The following is an 18666-nucleotide window of genomic DNA, read 5'->3' on the forward strand; positions in this document are numbered from 1 at the left end:
AAGTGTAGGCCTCGGTATGCTTCCCTGTGGGAACCCATTAAATAGTGTCAGGAGATCTGAGCTAAACACCTCCACGACCAGAGCAGTTAGTCTTGAACCAGGTCACACACCCCTTAAACCTGTCCGGCAGTATTTCATGGTCCACTGAGTCAAAAGCCTTTGCCAGATCAACAAATGCAGCTACAGAATATTCCTTTTTGTCAATGGCACATATAATGTGCAGTATAGTTTAGCAGTAAATCAATCTGAACCCAGACTGAACCTGATTAGGAATATTATAAGTCTCCAAATGGTGCATAAGCTGCTCGTTAACCAACCATTTTAGAGACAGGGCCGTATGGAAATAGGTCGGGAACAGTTTAAATCTAAACGATCACAACTTTTAAATAGTGGGGTTACAGCAGGAGATTCCCAGGCCTTTGGAAAGACACCAGTTTGGAGACAAAGGTTAAAAATACAAGCAATAGGCACTGCAATAATATAAGCTGCTTTCTTTCAAAATAATGGATCTATTTATCCAGGCAATTCCTCAAGTACCTCAGTTTCTTGTATGAGCTGAAAGGAAAATGAGGGGGGGGACCTAAAACAGGTCAATGCATATCAGGTGCAATTAGAACAATCAGAAATACTGAAACTATATTCATAGGCACAACCAGATTTAGCAAAGTGTCTATTAAATGAATTAACCACTTTGGATTTATCTGTCGTAACAAACACATGCGTTATTACAATGATCACTAAGGCTTTGACAAAACAAAGCCTATGGCTCTGTTAGTAAGAATGTCAGTCAATGAACCAGATTTCATATTTCATAGAATTATCATTACATCTTGTAGGGGCCTATACAATCTGGGACAGGTTTAGTGCATCCGGTTGTAGATCAGTAAAGACAATGATATAAATGCATGTAAACATATGTGAATTTATATATAGTTAATAAGAACACACAGACACATTGTGTAAACAAAAACTTTTTTTTATGCGCTTAATTGTGATTAATCATTTGACAGCACAAAATAATATATAATATAATGTGATGTCCATCACAAAAGACTTTGATTTTTAAAAGCCCGTTGAATGAAGAATGCTTTTATTTAGATCACGCTTACCAGACTATTGGGGCCTCTAAACCACGCCCATTTGTAATATGTAATTCCGTTAATTATAATATTATAATCGCCTTTTTAAATTGTTAATAACACGGGCTGATAATAAAGACTTGGTCGTAAGCATTTGGTTGTACAACATTATTCACTATAAACATTTGTTTTCTCTAAACGTGGATTCGCGGAACGCGAGCATTTCCGGCTTCGTCACAATGACGTATGCGCTCGCGTCACACGCGCCGTCCAGATTCAAACTGGTCGGCGGTTGAGAAAGAACGCGGCGAGTGAGGAGCGCGTAACGTTGCAGAAACTAGCCAAATTAAATTAAACGCAAGATGTCCAAGACGCTAAAAGGAATCACGCTGAAGGGGAGTGCAGAGCTCGTCGCCGAGTTTTTCTGTAAGTAACAGTTATTGGTTCGGGGGCGGACGAATGGCTTTTACGGCGTCGTTGGTGTCTGGCCTGCTTAACGATGCAGTATAAATTGTCTTGAAGTCGCCACTTCTAGCCTATGTTAGCATTAGCGCCTTCTTAGAGCACCTCACCTGCTGCTGTTTGCTGTGCCTTTTTGTTTCAGAAAATTAATGAGTGTTTGTTGTCTGTAGCGTTCGGTATCAACAGCATCTTGTACCAGAGAGGAATCTACCCAGCGGAAACCTTCACCAGAGTTACACAATATGACATGAGCCTTCAACTGACCACAGACGCAAAGCTGAAGAACTACCTCACCAATGTCATCTCACAACTCAAAGGTTGTGCTTCAATAAGAGTACCACGTCTTTTTCGTTAACATTGCTGATGCGTGTATCATGAGTACTAATTAGGCCTGTCGCGATAATTAATATATATCGACTTATCGTGCAGTTATGCTAAATATGTCTTTTGCAGCTTCTCGTGCATAACGTGGTGTAGTCATGAGTTGCTAGTTCAGATTTGTAGATACGGCCTCGTTTAGGGATCTGTGCCTTTGTGCAATACAGATATCTAACTGCTAAATGGGGTTTAAATACTGAATCAATTACCTTCTTAAAGACAATTTACTGAGTTCAGATGAATTTGTTTCTTCATTATAACAGATTTAGAGAAATTTAGTGCCATCAGAATAATAATCCAAATGCCTGATAAATACTCAGAATCTGCATGACTCCAGTTCATTAGTTAAGGTCTTCTAAAATCTCCAACTCTGTTCCAATGAAGAAACGACTTCATCTTGGAAATCAAAAGTTACACAGTTATTGGTATAAATGGAAACCTTTAGCTTTGTTTTTCGTCTTCGTTGCAGAATGGTTGTTTGATTGCACGGTTCAGAAGCTGGTGGTGGTCATCACGTGCCTGGAGACTAATGAGGTGCTGGAGCGATGGCAGTTTGATATCGAGTGTGACAAGACGGCAAAGGAAACCAAGTACGTGATCAAACTCAACCGTCTGTGAGGGAATAATGAGACTTTTTGGAAGGGTTAATAATTACATTTCCATATTCAATCACATCCTGTGATTAAAAATTATTAGGACTTAGCTGCTGCTTTTTTTTTTTATCTTACTAAAGCAAAAATGCATGCCCGTAAAGAACTGTATGCTTTGGCTTTTTCCAGCACACACAGGGAGAAGTCCATAAAAGCTATCCAAGAGGAAATCCGTTCTGTTATCAGACAGATCACTGCCACGGTCACCTTCTTGCCGTTGTTAGAAACCGCCTGTAAGTGAACTACTCTTGTGATCATTAGATCCATGTACAGTCAACCGTCTTCCAGTTTTGTGTATTTTGTATACATTTTTATACTCGCTGTGACATTAAGAATCGTTTCCCCAGACATGCTGCATACGCCATTGATTAAATAGCACTACAAATATATATTTAGACAGGTCTCTTGGAGAGAGTCACAAATAAACCCAAAAAAGAATGTAGTATATCAATCTTCTGCAGCACTGCACGCTCAGTTCCAGGGTGACTGCTGGTCAGTCCCAAAAATAGAATCTTTGTCCCACATCTTGGATTTTATTTTTACTCTAATACACACACAAACATTCATTCGCAAACTGCAAATATTGGGGTTTAAAAATGGCAGAAATGCATTTTTTCAGTCTTTGTATATTCTATTCAAGTAGCACAACTTAATGATTATATTCAGTTCATCATATTTAAGCGTTTAATGGTACGTGATCCACAAAATCAGATTAACCTCAATAACCACTTGGTCACCCTACTCATGAAAACCTGAATTCTAGCAAACTAAACATCTTTAGAAAGGTAAAATGATTTTTTTTTTCTCCCTCTGTTTCATTCATGTGACTCCTGTCTCTTATCTCAGGTGCTTTCGACCTTCTGATCTACACAGACAAAGATCTCGAGGTACCCAAGCAATGGGAGGAATCCGGGCCTCAACTAATCGACCAATCAGAAGAGGTCCGCTTGCGTTCCTTTACTACTACGATTCATAAGGTGAACAGTATGGTGGCCTATAAGAGGACAAACTCCACATGATTTGTCTTGTTTAGTGTTCTGATCTCTCTCTCTTTTTGTGTTATGTTCAACTTTTCAGTCTTGTGTATATATCTATATAAAGCTCGTTTCTTATTTGCTATCGTTTTAAAGAATGTATTTCCTAATACAGAAAATAAACTTCTCGTTTCCAAGATTGTATGGTTGCTCTGCTTCTTAGATTTTTTGCAGTAGTTACACTCTAGATGGCGACAAAATCTAGGTTTACGTTTCCTTCCTTGCGTGAATTGCACAGAGCCTGTCCAGAACGGTTTGTATTTCAAACAAAATTCAAAATACTTTATTTCCTTTTAATATTTTGCACAAATGATTGTACTACTGCATTATTAGTACCACATGTGTGTTATGGCAATATTGGTTCTACAATAACTATTTATAAAAAAAGCATTTTCAGTAATGCATTCATAATCATCAATAATTACAAATGAAAACATGCATCCTATGTAATGTTTTAAAATAAGCCTTGTATGAGGACTGAATTTACTCGATGTGCTTAGTGTAGCTCTTGTATTTCATGAAGTGTTTTTATTTTGTAAAGCAGCGTTGCATTAATTATCTACACTGAAAAGAGTGTCGAAGTGTGCAACAAATAAAGCAGCATCTCAATTATGGAAATTTAGAGCAGAATAAAGGATGTAGAAGTGTTTCATCTGAAGCAGGGTGGCTCGTTCTGCTTTGAACCTGTCATACTCTGGACATCAAAGTCTTCTCTTTCTGATGGCTCGGTTGAAGACACCAGAGAAATACCTGCTGGGCTCATTAGCCTGAGAAGAGGTGTTTTTTTCCCCCGTTTATAGCAAGAAACGTAGTTAGAGAATGGAAGGAATGTGTCACGTGCTTTGCTTCTATAGAAAACCATTTTTATTTTATTTTTTATATTATGCATTCAGTTTTTATGAACATATATTTTACTTGTTATTTGTATTTGAGAAGTTTTATTATTTGGGGCCAAGCAGGTGCTTAGGTGACTACTCTATTCATTAGTTTTCTTTGTCCTCCACTATCTTCCATTTTGGAAGATAGAATCCCATGAAATTGCTTGCTGGAAAGTTCAAATGTGACGCTCATATAGAGGGTGGTCTCTATTAATATCAGCATATTTGGAGTCTCCATCTCAAACTCTAGCATCAATAATGCACATAACATTTCTTTTAATAACTTCTTGAGCCTAAAGGACTAAAATATTCCTAAGCTCGTACCAAGTCAAATGCATACCTAAATTGAAAGTATTATTTAAGATTGTATGCAATTTTAAATTGAGCGTATTTATAATAATTTATAGCATTTATTTTTTTTTATTTCTTAGGTCATCAGACAACGCTGACAAAAAATATATCAAGAGATTTCTTGATAGATCAAACATTCTTAGAAAAGTGGGCGTTTCCTCTTAGAATTAAAAACAAAAAAGTCTGAAATTGTTAGGAGTATGACCTAAAGAAAATGGATGAAATGTGTTGCGCACAATGCATTTACAGTCAGTTAATAAGACGCTACACATTAGATGTGAAGTTTGTGATCAATCTTAAAAGAGACGCTAACATCTCCAACAGATTGATCCTGAATCTGAATGTTTTTGAAGCACGATTTAATGGTCAGTTGTGGACCATAGCTGTAAACAAAAGCGATGTCCTGCCTAGAACATTTGACATTTTCACCCTTAATTAAAATGAAAATAGTGAAAGACTTAGTATGCGTATTGCCTATAGAGTCAATTGTTTTATTTGTGTTAGCGCAACGAAACATGTCGAATCGTGTGGTCATCATTTCTGGCCATGCTTTCATACAAAGAAATTCTGAAAACGTGCAAAAACGAAATATTAATAATTATGTCGTGGCAATTGCCAATGTTGTTGGCAATTGACAATTTTGTGATTTTTGCCACTTGGTTTAATGACTTTCCTCATCCCATTTTTAAAAAGCCAAGCAACAAAATTATTTTTTGGTTACTTTGTCAGTTACAAAAAAAATAAATTTAGTATAATTTTATCAACTCCATATCATTATGTAACTCAAATTTGACTCTGGTTGACTTTATACATACGGCCCCTGGTCTTTACTGAGTAATTGGTCCTCATGCATGCAGTTATATTTATTATTATTATTGTTATATATTGTACACTGCTGGAGCATTTTGAGTGAACTGCAAAAATAACGATCAGCTAAAGCACCTTTAAAATATACATTTTTTCATCCAAGTTGTTCGCTGGCCGCCTAAATTCCTTTTAATAAACAGAAAAAGGTGCATCCTTAATAGTTATATAAAATTGATCAAAAATTATGAAATAAAAACCATCAACATGTGCGGTGTAGAACAGGTTTCTTTGCCAAACTGGCACGCAGCGGCAGCATTTAGAATTTGACATTTCCACAGACATCTTATTTCCGTTACACTCCAAAACATGTATTTGTCGTGACCGTCAAAGAATTAAACCCATTCGTGTAACAGATGATAAATAAGTTCACATATCACAGGCTACCGATTTCTTGAACTACATGCGACGTAGGTGAAAAATAACATCTACAACGCGGTACAACGGTGTAACACAAAGTAAATTGTAATGAGGTTAAACGGTGAAGAGCGACCGTGTTCGATGTGTTCCTTTTATGTCAGCTTACTTTAGGAGTGCAATATAGCGGAATAATATTTTGTGTATGTGCGTAATTCGGTGAGTGCGAGGCACAAAAAAAACAACAACACGATAATAATAAATAAGGAATGTTCTTGGCTCAATACAAGCTGATGCGCTGTCGATTATAATAGTTTTGAAATGTTATAAAAAAACGAGAAAGAAACCGTGCTTAAAACCGGCAGATCGCAATTAGGAAATCTGTGAGGGAACAGTTAATAAATGTTCAAATTCGTGCTTTTCAAAAGTATAGTTACACGCAAAACTAAAATACCAGAACTGTTAGCTCAGCTTATCTGTGTAATTGTATAACTAATATCTCGTCTCCAGATATCTCTATGGTTACCAGAAATCAGAGGTTTTAACTGCAAAGCATTGTTTACATAGAATTACACTAGAAATTCCACTGCTAAAAAGATGATTTATTATTTAGACAGCTCTACAGGTTTACAACTTTTTACAGCTTTATAATTACTTACAAAAATACAACCTGTATGCTTCTGCCTTCGAAATGTTTTGCCCCTTTCGTTTTGAGTGTGATTTGCAACTAAGAAACAAGCGGACGCGATTTTCTTTGTAAACGGCACGTCGCAAAATGCTTTGGAAATAACTTGCATTGAATCTTGAACATTCCTTTAACGAGTCGAGATAATTCAGTCACAGTTTTACAACATTTCTTCATCGCGTGTACATGTCCACCGGTCCTTCTTTCCTTCGAGTCTTTTGCAGCGCAGCAGTCTCAGCTGAAACAAAATGCCAACCTTGAACTTTTAACCTGCTTCGGTGTGCTTTGTGAAAACGATTTATCATCGGACCAGGGCCTTGCGATCCTTCAGTCTCCGGGCAGAAGGGCAGGGAAAGATGTGAACAGCCCGAGCGCGGCAAGCGTTTCGAAAAGAAAAGTTACAGTCCTCCGTTTAGCAAAGATTCCTCTCCTTGCTCGGCAAGCAGCTTCCAATTCTGTCTGTTCTTCCTACAGCCTTCCAGCAGAGGGGAGCAGTACTCTGAGAAACCTGTCAGCGCCTGCTCAAGCAAACACATGGCAAGAGAGCAGGAGGACAATAAAACTCATCACCGATCATTTTTCAAAATATAAGAGATGAAAACAACTACACAAACCCAACCCACGATGATCCAAAAATGCATTTTATTGTATGATAACTAAAAAAACGTATTAAGACGAAAAACTAACCTCAAACTTACCTCATATAACTGTGTGCAAATGGCATCGATGAAAGACACTTGCATGCTGGGGATTTTATCCTGTTTCTCCCTGTTCATCAGGTCCTTGGAAAGAATCAAGTCACATGGTTACTGCCATTCGCCCGGGTTCTAAACCTCAGTCTTATAAAACGTAAATGTAACCTTTTATCATAGAGCAAGTAAAGAGCTTACAATAGGTTCAATGTTTAGCTCTCTCCGCTCCTTATCGCCTTGTTCAAAGAACTCTGTGGCAACCAGCTCTGCTATCTGTTGAAACACAAATACACGGCATTTAATGAAATGGTACTTCCTTTGGGGAAGAAAAATGACGATATTTCGCATCAGCCCCGAAAATGATGACACTTTGCTGTTTTCTTTTTAGTTGGCTGTCTCCACCACACCCTTACTGTTTTCTTATTAGTACCATTTGTGATATTTCGGGATAGGGATGTTATGTGACTGATATCATGCTGTGTTTAAAATGGAATCCCGTGAATGCTCAATATGTTCTGTTTTATCTATAGTGTGTGAGTCAAAGCAGTGATAGAAAAAAAATCAGTGTCCATCTATCTTATCTCCGAAAAGAATCATAGTAACAAAGTACCTTATTTTTTACCATAGCCTCTCTTCCTTGGAGTAAATAATAAGTCTGTCTATAGGTCATGAGTTTGCAGAATTCTCACTGATAACGTGTTCTTGGTTGTGTTTTATGAGAGTGTTAAGGTCTAAATTATGGTCATTTAGGTTGCACTGAGTAGGACTGCAGCTGCACCTCCACCCTCTGCTAATTAGAAAACAAGCTTGTTAATTAGCGAAGAGAGAGAAAATTAATGGAAACGAGGAGGTGGTGATGATGTCACGGACTATGAAAGGAAGAGGAGAGTAATAGGAGTGCATATGATGAGCTTTTAATTTAGAAAACTATCGAAGAGCGCCAAAAACCAAATGAAGCCTGGAAACGTCGTCTGTATAAAAGAACAAAACTAAGTATCTTACACTAAGTATCTACAAATAAAATCAAACGTGTACTTGCATGTTTACCTTTTTCTGTACTGGCCAGGGTTTCGTAATAGCAGAGATATCACATGCTGTCATCAGCATCGACCTACAGAAGACAAAAACAAAGAAATGCGTGAGACTGACCCACGCGTAAATGCATTCTTCGTTCCTGAACGCTTGGCGCTCACCTCAGCAGATCTCTGTGGTAATCGTCCTGCCATACAAACTGACTGTTCTTAGACAGCTCGAAGAATTCTGTTCGCTTCCTGGAAAAAATACAGATTATGAGCAAACGGCAAGAATCCGGTGGAAATGAGCTACTGCGTGCTCAAATACTAGCCAAATGAATAAAAACCATTTTGTAGGTTTCTTAAAGCACCTTCGACTCAGCTGTATTTGACATCTGGTACCTACTTCATGTAGAGAGCCAGGTCAGTGGCCAAAATAGCCTTCTCAATCATCTTCAATGTCGCCTTGTACTCATCCAGAGAGAGGCCGCTCAGAATCTGATTACCCTATGAGAGAGAGAGTAGAAATGAAAGAAAACAACCTTTTGTCTATATTATTATGTCAAGATGAATGTTACAATGTGGCCACATAAAAACATTACGTCGTTATTTACAGTACGTGAGGGTAGGCCTATATCTGCAAAATGTGGGGTTCCTTATTGATAATCGGGTTAAATATGCAACATATTTGTGTAGTAATTAAACTATAACATCCACACGATAAACACTCTTAAAATTAAAGGGGATTCCCCAAAGATCCTTTCAGGTTTAAAAAAACAACATTTTATTAGTGTGTGACGCTGTGATTTTCAAGGTGGTTGCTTTAATTGCCAGAAGTCTTAAATATTATATTCTCTAAAGTGTTGGTCTAGAGTACCTCCTTCACATAATGTCATCATTTGACAGTATATAAGTAACAGCACATCCCATCAAGATTTTATTTTATTTTATTTATCTATTTTTTTGTTAATGTTTGTTCAAATCACAAACCTTAAGTATGGGCTGAAAGAAAAGCTTTATTTTAACAAATGCTGTATTGCAGGCCAAGTAAGTCAACCATAGGATAATGTCAGCATGTTGCTATAACAACAGCAAGGCCCTGGACGATGAGAAAAAAAGCATGGTCCCAGGTCTTATTACTGAGTTTACTGAATGTGAATGAGAGTAATTATTCCCTTTGTGTAAACAGCTGATTGTTTTCTAAGATGCAGATTGTTCTTACGTGTAAAATAAGACTTTACTTTTAAAAGCTTCTCCGGATTTACAATGCAGGAGTGAATTACTCTTATCAGCTGACAGAAGGTAAAAGGTCAACAAACAGAAACTCGAAACAGTGTTTACAATTAGCGTGTTTACAGCGCACTGGACATGTTCCAACACGCTGCTAACAGAGTTTGCTAGCATGGTTTAAACACTCGTGTGCGTGCTTTCGTGTATGTGTTGTGGGTGGACTTATGCTAGTTTACACTACAGTGCATTGTCTTTGAGAAAGAAATAGAATTTACGTTGAATAAATAAAGTTCTTTTTTATACAATTTTATTCTAAAGACCTAAAGGCCATTTAAAACCCATTGTTCTCATACAATTCCTTGCTTTTTTTGCTAGACATTCATACTACTCTTTACAAGGATATTCTTTTCTAATCTAACACAATGACATATGATTGATTTGTGATTAATTAGATGAATTCATTTTAAAACTCCCTTATACTTGTAACGGGTGTACATGGACTTTAGCTTGGTTTCTTTTTTCCCCCATGTGCCCTGTGTGTGACCCTAGTTTCTGTCTCCTGCTGATTTTTTCATTTGGTTCAGGTGTGTGTTATTTAACAGCCCCATTATCTTCCCTTTATAAGTCAGATTCTGTTTGTCCGGTCTCCTCTATTTGTACGTGTGGATTTCCTATCCTTCACGTTGGATCGCTCTCTGTGGATTTATTAAAAGACTTTTTTTTTTTTGTTTGTAATTGTTATCTTTGTGTGCTTTTTACCACACCGTTACATGACAATACTCACTGGACTGTTGAGTATCATAAGACACTGGTCAAAATGGTGGTGCTCCATTGTGGAGTGGCAGTACAACTGGGCCAATGGATGGTCACTCCTGTGAAAACAATCAAATATGCTGCATCATTTTGACATATCTACTGTATATTGCTGCTAATAACACGAGCTGAAACACCAAACGGAAGTCAGCACAGACCTTTTGATGTAGGAGTTGTTGACACCTCGGTGGTCCAAATCATGGCTGAGCGTCGCAATCATTAGAGCTAAAACCTCCAAATCACTCAGATTGCTCTGTAAAGAAATGATCAGTCGTCTATGGGGTTGATTATAGCTGATTGAAAAGCACTGCAAAATATAGCCATGCTATATCAACGCTGATAAACTGTAATTACTTTCCGGCAAACTAAATCCAATTAAACTTTAGCTGGCAGTTCGAACCAAGACTTCACTAATAGTTCTCAATTCGTAAATCATAAGCATCTGTAATTTGTGATCGTGAATAATTGTAACAAGTCGGCTCAACACACCGTTCCTGATATGTTTTTACTATTCAAAGAAAGCATGCCTTTTCCATCAGTCTGAAACAAGTATATAAATGCAAATGATTAACTACCGCTGTAAACAACAGAAGACATTTATAGTGGAACGAATAATAAAACTGTTCTGCTAGTTGCATTTTTTGCTTGTAACTATAAACTGGTTTCTCCGTAACAATGAAACGGCATAAAGCTTTTCGACATTTAAAAGAGCAGTTACTACTAAATAAAATGCTATACAATAATCTGTATCAATCATTGTTTTTAATCATTACTACTCTGTCCGCTGTATTTGTGCTCGAAATCTTGAATCCAGAATTGTACACTTTTATATAAAGATCAACAAGCTTGTATTCTAGTTACTGTTTAGTTCCAAGACAGACACGCTATGTGTTAATAGGTTTTAGTATGGTTACTGATTTATGCTACGCTAGATTGAACACAGGCTGTAAGCCAGACGCCCCAGCGCTGATGTGACCCTTGACTGTGCTGTGTTTGTTATCAGAGTCACTGACCTGAAACCTCCCAGACTTCAGCACAGCAAACATGCACTGGGAAGTGTTGAAGGCATGTCGCCAGTTGTGGTAGGCCACGTTCTTCCTGTAGTTCTTCTTCACGCTTAAGATCCACTGACACAAACTCTGAAACAAGATTAATAGTTCTTTTTAAAGATATAATAATTAGCCTGAATAAAATGCTGCAAGGGTTGTTTTGTTTTGTTCGGAGGCTAAACCCCAGAAATGGCAAGATTTTTAGTTCAACGGCTCGAATAAGGTCTGTGCTTAACACACGTTTCCGTCACAATTTATATTAGGTGGCCTTTACTTACATCAAACTGAGTACAATGTACTTATTGTGTTCGTATTGCATTCCGAAACACTTTTGCTGCTATTAAGGTGAGATACAGACAAGGTTAGGAACAGGTTTGGTGGTTTGGGTAGGTTTAAGAATAAGTTAAGGTGTAAGGGATGGGTCAACAGTGTCATTTTAAATGTAATTACATAAATACTACTTTTACATAGTAGTAAAGGCCACCTAATATAAAGTGGGAACTGAATTTAATTTTCACTTTATTACAACTATTGCATTTTTAAAAGCATTTTTTTTATCTTGTAAAAAGCAGTTGCTAATAAGTGGCTAAATAGGGTTACAGAGGTTGTTCGGGATATTAAATATCATCACAGCAAACAGGAAAGCTCATCTACTCAATAGTCTATAATAGTTTATAATTAACAGTCATGCAAACGTTTTCAAGGAATGTATTGAAATTGTTGTTAAATGCTCAGTGGTGTTAAAGTCATGAAAGTCATTTCTTCTGGAGAAGCATGAGTTTATTTTTAATCCAAAAAGCAATGAAAAATGCAAAGCTAATTACTTCGCTATTATTAATGGCTTAAATGAAATCACTCTGAATGAAGCACGATGTTGAGATGGAAGGTCATGAACAAATCAAAACCAGCCCAATTTACTTTTTAAATACACATTCCTGTTCTTTTTACTGGTCCTTGCGTATTTATACGCCTTAATTTTTTTCACATTTTGTTATGTTGCTGCCTTATGTTAAATTGCTTTAAATTAATTTTTTCCCCACATGAATCTACACTCCATGCACCATAACTGTACAGCAAAGTACACGGTTTTTTAACAGCTTTGTAAATTTATTAAAAATAAAAAGCTAAAATAAGTACATTGCATAAGTTTTCAACCCCTTATCTGGGACAGTTGAAATTTAGCTCAGGAGCATTTATATTGCTTATAGATGTTACTACACAACTGAATGGGTATGGTTTGGAAAGGCACACACGGCTTAATAAAAGGTTTAAAATGTCAAATTAATTACAAAAATTTTTTTTTTCTTGTTGGCTATCTTACATTGAAATGGATTGTGACGAATAATGTAACACAGGTTGCCATTTCATGAAGTAATTTTATTTTGGGGTAACACTTTATTAAGGTTTACCTGAGTAGGTTTTCCTAAGCACTTAATAGAACCCGTTGTATTTACATAAAACAAAATGAATTTACCATGTAACTAAATTTGTACTAATGTTGATGTAATAGGAAGCTGTTACACATTTGTAACAGATCGAAACCAAAAGACTGTTACATATGTGTTGCAGACATAATTACATTAAAATTACAGAATATTACACAGGCGTATGTTACTTAAAATAAAGTGTATCAAGTTCGTACTTAAGTGTAAGTAGCTGTTTAACAGACTAGGCCTGTTACATATGTGTAACAGTAGCTGTCTGTTACAGCTACATAATTACAAACTGTATTTACAGGCTGTTCATAACTTTGTTACATGATAAGTACATTGTATTTCATGTACAATGGTTACTACTAAGTATTTAATTAGGTAATTACTCTGTATGATGACACCTTAAAATAAAGCGCTACCCATTTTTGATTTAGTTTGTTGATATATTTGTAGTTGGACATCATCATGTAAAAATTATTCTTGCCAGAAGCAGTGCTTTTTAATAATAATGTTCTCTTTTTTTTCATTCAGCCATCCATTCTCCAAACCTCTTGGCCTCCGTAGGGTCACAGGGACGCTGGAGCCTATCCCAGTGTCTCTGGCCACAGATGGCTAGTCCACCACAGGGCTTTTATTTCTTATTTCTAAAAATATCACCTTCATAGAGGTATTTAAAAATGATCCTGGAACAGAAAGTCCCAAAATATGAGGGTTACCCAGATAAATTTAGGTGCTCATGTAATCTCAACAAAATAGCTGTTTCTAGGTCACTGATGACTTCTAATCTCATATAATGAGAGCGTACACATATTTATTTATGGTTAAAACGTGAAGCGGTTTACATTTAAAATGTGTAAAGTTTAACTAGACCAGAGAGTTTTAAGACGCTAATTCTTTACACAGTCTTGAAACACTGAGTAAACTTCCAACAGGTAACATGATTCATTTCCCCAATAAAATGTCAGTCTGGTGGAATGTGTGCCTGTGTACTATGTTCTTTTGTCATGTGATATGTAGCAGCCTGTGATTGATCAGGGTACTATGATGGCCTATAGCAGACCTGCATTCATTCATTCAGTCAGGGGTAGGTCACACCCAGAAAACCCATAAAAAAGGGAGACTTCAAGTCCTGCCAGGAAGATACCTTGCCTTACACTGAAGGCCATAAAAGGAGCTTGTTGCAGCCAGTCAAACACACAGTGAAGCCTTATGTTTTGTTTTAATATTCAGCTGAACCTGATCTGGCAATTATAGTTCAAACTGGATGAGAAAGAGGACTGCTCTTCATTTTCTTCTTTGTGAAGGTTTATTGAATGCATTCCACAGAGTTATTTGCAATATTTATTTATACTTAAGCCAGTTGCTTTTATTAAATTTTTGCCTGCAAATAACTCTTCAGCTATACTTTTAGCATCGATGTAAAAGGTTTTTATTAATATTATTACTGAATAATGTTTAAGGGCTATTCCACTCATGTTGATACAAACCTGTATGCATTTCGTTCTTCTGTGGAACACACACAAAAAAAAAAAAAAAAAAGTTTGTTTCAGTTCCCATTGACTTTCATTGTATACAATATAAGTCATTGGGAACTATTCAAAATACTGTCATTTATGTTCCACAAAACAAAGAAAGCCTAAAAAGTAAATGATTTTAAGTTCTGCGTGAATTATTCATGTAAGTATTGGGGAAAACTCAGGTGTTGTGGGTAGTTGCCAGACCATGGTCTCTTTGTAATTATTTGTGAAATTTATTAGCAGTGCCTCAGTAAAAAGTGTTTGAAAGCTAATTTGGCAAGGGTTTATAAACAATGCAACAGCAATACTAAGGTTATGAGTTCAAAGATGTGTTTTTTTTCTGTAGAAATGAACCATGACATAATGCTTTTGTCAGCGGTTGCCAAGTTGTTATGGTGTTCAGAAGAGTTATTTAATCCATAACGCAGCTGTTAGAGTATAATGAGTGCTTGCTAGGTGGTTTTACTTGACCCAGGTCAAATAAGCTCATCTCCAAAGCCAAAGGCTCTTTTTGATATATGTGGTCCTCTTCATCTGTTTTTCATCAATTGTATCATCAGAAGAAAATAAAACATATGGGATGAGTTAAGAGCTTTAGTGTAGCAATAAGGCATACGGGGTCTGTGCAAAAAACCTAATGAGAAATAATATACAACGCTATTACTAATGCATAAAACAAACGACAGCGTCTAAGCAGGTACCTTGTACTTCATCTGAAAATTCTGCACAAGCTTGAGGTCCACGAACATGCGGATGGCTGCCTGGGTCGTCTCAGCGTCGGACAGGTCAAAGTCACTGAAGCTGAAGTCCAGCAGTCTGAGAGACTGAGCAGAAGGAATCGTAGCAGCCTGTAAAGTTAGCACAGGCAGATGTTACATAGCACCTTAAAACCCCAAAACGTTTTTTTCCCCCACAAACAATCAGTCGCTGTGTTAATCTGTAAGCACACGCGCGCGCACCTGAACAATCACACTACTTTACTCACTCAACAGACAACCAAACTGAAAGGAAAGAGATCACTGACTGTCAGGCATAAATAATCAATGAGCTGCGATCAGCATAGTCTGCAGTGCACAGGATGAGCATTTAGCTGTGCTGCACTTGATTTGTCTTCTCTTGCTGAAAACGGTTCATCGGATAATGCAGAGCACATAAATAACGTCTCTCTTCCTCTCTCCTGTTGGTTTTATGTGCTTAAGTAGGGAAAGAGAAATCACAATCACCTGCAGAGATAACATCACTTTCATAAAGCTTCATTTGTTCAGCATTAACTACAAGCGTCGGTGGTCATTGTCCCGTTTCATCAAACACAAAACGAAGCATATGTTCAGGTGTTTTGCCTTATGAATTACGCAAACAGCGGTGAATCTGCGTGCCGACCTTCGCTTCGTTAAAGTAATTGGTGTAATTACCAAACAAATGACTCTCAATTGAAGCAGAAATTCTGCCTCTGCCCATGTCTTAATTACCTGATTACTCTCACAGGCCTAATCAGAGCAGGTTTTCCGTATCGACAGCTGAGAGTGCTGTATCTAAGCAACCCGTGCTCTGGGAAATTCCCCGAGGGTGCCCGGAGATAGGAAATCCCTGTTTTCTTTACAAACATTATGTAGAATAAGATTTGAAGCAATAAGCTACGAAACACAGCAAGTTTAGCATGGATCCGGGGGGTTTGTCAACAGCATGAAGGGGTTTTTAAATATGATGTGATACAAACGTTCAAAAATAAAGCCTTTGAGTTTGAGAACTGATAGGCAAGGACATTGCAAACTTCTTTGCTAGCCATGCTATCTATAAACAAATGTTACATCTACTATGTTATATCTTAAATAGTGCTGCCATCGCAATTAATCACATCCAACATAAAGGTTTTTAATTATATAATATTTGTGTTTATATATTTATGTATATATAAATCCACACACATACAGTATATATTTTGACAATATTTACATGTGTATATTCATATTATATATATATATATATATATATATATATATATATATATATATATATGAGTGTGTATTTATATAGGGTTATATATATATATATATATATATATATATATATATATATATATATATAGTAGCGTTGCTAATAAATAGCTACTTCCAAGCATTTTGTGCTTTGAAATAGCTATAATACTTTTAGACACATTACTTTCGCAAAATAAAAGGTCTCAAAGTTTTTCTATAGCCTAGATTAGATAAAAAACTTGATGGTGCATTGTTATCTTTTTACATTTGTAAAATATTTACTACATAATCAAGATTTTAAGGCCACAAAAAAATCTTTAAAGCAATAATTCACTCATCAAATCCAATAAGCAATTTGCCACAATTTGGCCTTTTTCCACTTTTGAACGATGGCCTTAAATTTTTCATCCAAACAGTTTTCAGATTTACATTTTTTTTATACCTTTTTCATAAATTGTTACATTTTACGACACCGTGGTATGCGTGACACATTTAAGATGACGATGGTGCATTTCCATGTGATATGATGAAAAATTGTAATTTACCGCAGTTACCTGGAGCGCCCTCGTCTCTTCCTCTGCAGCCGAGGCATGATAAGAGAGGACCTGCGTAATGTTCACACACAGCCACGTTATATTAATGGGTTTGCAAAGTTTCTGTTCTGAATGCCATAATATGATCAGCTTATAGAAAGTGTGCATTTACCACAACATCCTGTATGAGACCAAAAATTAAAAAAAGCAGACATTTACATAAAAAAAACATAAGGGCAAACCCCCCTCCTTTTCTGAAACAACTGGATGCAGAATAAAACATACACGAGTGAGATCAGGTGATAATGGTGCATGGTTTAGCTGTGTACTATTTTTCAAAACTGAACACAGCTATATGTTTTTTTTATTATTATAATAATTCTGGGTGATGGATGTGAAGCGAGGATTATGATAAAAGAGAACGCCTGATGCGAGTGCAGCCATTGTATCAGCTGCAAGAGACAGCATGCCACCAGCGCTTCTGACTGTGACAGCTCCAGGATGACGGGATGAAAGAAAATAGAGGAGTGGGAGGATATCAGCTGTGAGCACAAGACTGTGTGTAGCAACAGATTTTAAGAAATGAGTTTCAAATGCTATTAAAACCAATGCTCAAACTGCATTTATTTAACTGTGTTTTGTAATTCACATTCACCTCGAGTGTGACCTCTTGCTTGGCCATAGCTCTTTCCACTGCTTCATACATCTGTGTGTTCTGGATCCCCAGCCCGCAAAAGATAGCAAAGGCCTCTAGAAACTGCTCATCGTTCCTGTTAAAGGCTTTTACTTCTGCTGAAGCTTCATCCATCTTATTGACCAACTGGCAGACACCTGCATACATGCATAAAAAACAACTATATTACTATTAATAAGCAGCAAATTAAGAGTTTATTAAGCCTAAAGCTGCAGTCGATAGTGTTTTTTAACAGCCAGAATTAGACCTTAAAATAAAGTGTGACCTCGTTTACTTTTATTGTATGGAAAAAAAAGTGTCTAGGAGCTTCTTAATGACCTCTCATGTTCCATGAAAGAAATCAATACACGGATTTGGGATAAATTAGGCTGTTTGAGATTATTACATGGTTTATCAACTTATAATCAGCTAAGTATCAACTTAATTAGTATTCAGTGTAATTATTGTATGTGTAGAGGCTGATCAAAAAAGATAAAGTAATCAATTATTTAAACAGGAAGCCTTGAAATTATTGTCAACATGAATGGCTCGGGGAGCATACAATAGAACATACAAGCCCTTCAAACTCTAAAGAAACTGACTGACCTAAATTATTCTAATCAATTCAGACCTTCATTATTGGGTTTGTACTGATCTATCTGAACAACACTACAGTGAGGACCACTGAATGATATCAGTTAAAAATGCATGAGCAATTACAAAATAGGAGATGGACTTTTTGAGTTGATATTTATTATTTTCACATAATAATGCTACTTAAACCATATTTTATGCATTGTAAATAAAATATGAGAGGTGTCTTTGGTGTTTGTTACAGAGTTTATTCTGATAGAAATGGTTTGGATGGTATGAAGTGTATTAGATTGTTTTCATTTCATTGTATATGATTTTATATTATTGTATATGATATATATCTTATTTCTAACGTTTAGCAATTGTATTATGTTTGTCCTAGCAACCACCACTAATATATAGACA

At 36.5% G+C, this 18666-nt stretch overlaps 2 protein-coding genes across 5 annotated transcripts in view; one reads left to right on the forward strand and one right to left on the reverse strand.

The window, feature by feature from the left end:
- Window positions 1-1325: 1325 nt before the first annotated feature.
- mad2l1 (MAD2 mitotic arrest deficient-like 1 (yeast)) lies at window positions 1326-3742 on the forward strand. Its single transcript, XM_043244607.1, has 5 exons — window positions 1326-1505; window positions 1712-1858; window positions 2389-2509; window positions 2699-2802; window positions 3416-3742. The coding sequence occupies exons 1-5, from the start codon at window positions 1442-1444 to the stop codon at window positions 3586-3588; spliced, it is 609 nt and encodes a 202-aa protein (XP_043100542.1). The 5' UTR covers window positions 1326-1441; the 3' UTR covers window positions 3589-3742.
- Window positions 3743-5294: 1552 nt separating this feature from the next.
- Window positions 5295-18666, reverse strand: part of pde5ab (phosphodiesterase 5A, cGMP-specific, b) — a 29162-nt gene continuing 15790 nt past the window's right edge. For 2 of the 4 annotated variants that reach the window (XM_043244606.1, XM_043244603.1), the window contains exons 10-21: window positions 17650-17825; window positions 17007-17066; window positions 15187-15333; window positions 11500-11625; window positions 10645-10739; window positions 10458-10545; window positions 8850-8950; window positions 8624-8701; window positions 8478-8541; window positions 7629-7703; window positions 7437-7520; window positions 5295-7256 (exon numbers count right to left, since the gene is read on the reverse strand). In XM_043244606.1, coding sequence (XP_043100541.1) covers window positions 7137-7256; window positions 7437-7520; window positions 7629-7703; window positions 8478-8541; window positions 8624-8701; window positions 8850-8950; window positions 10458-10545; window positions 10645-10739; window positions 11500-11625; window positions 15187-15333; window positions 17007-17066; window positions 17650-17825 — 1214 coding nt within the window. In that variant the 3' untranslated portion in view covers window positions 5295-7136. The remainder of the gene's footprint in view (window positions 7257-7436; window positions 7521-7628; window positions 7704-8477; window positions 8542-8623; window positions 8702-8849; window positions 8951-10457; window positions 10546-10644; window positions 10740-11499; window positions 11626-15186; window positions 15334-17006; window positions 17067-17649; window positions 17826-18666) is intronic. The other 2 variants (XM_043244604.1, XM_043244605.1) reach the window with 2 other exon arrangements.

The sequence above is a fragment of the Puntigrus tetrazona genome, chromosome 7 (assembly GCF_018831695.1).
Source record: "Puntigrus tetrazona isolate hp1 chromosome 7, ASM1883169v1, whole genome shotgun sequence".
NCBI lineage: Eukaryota > Metazoa > Chordata > Actinopteri > Cypriniformes > Cyprinidae > Puntigrus > Puntigrus tetrazona.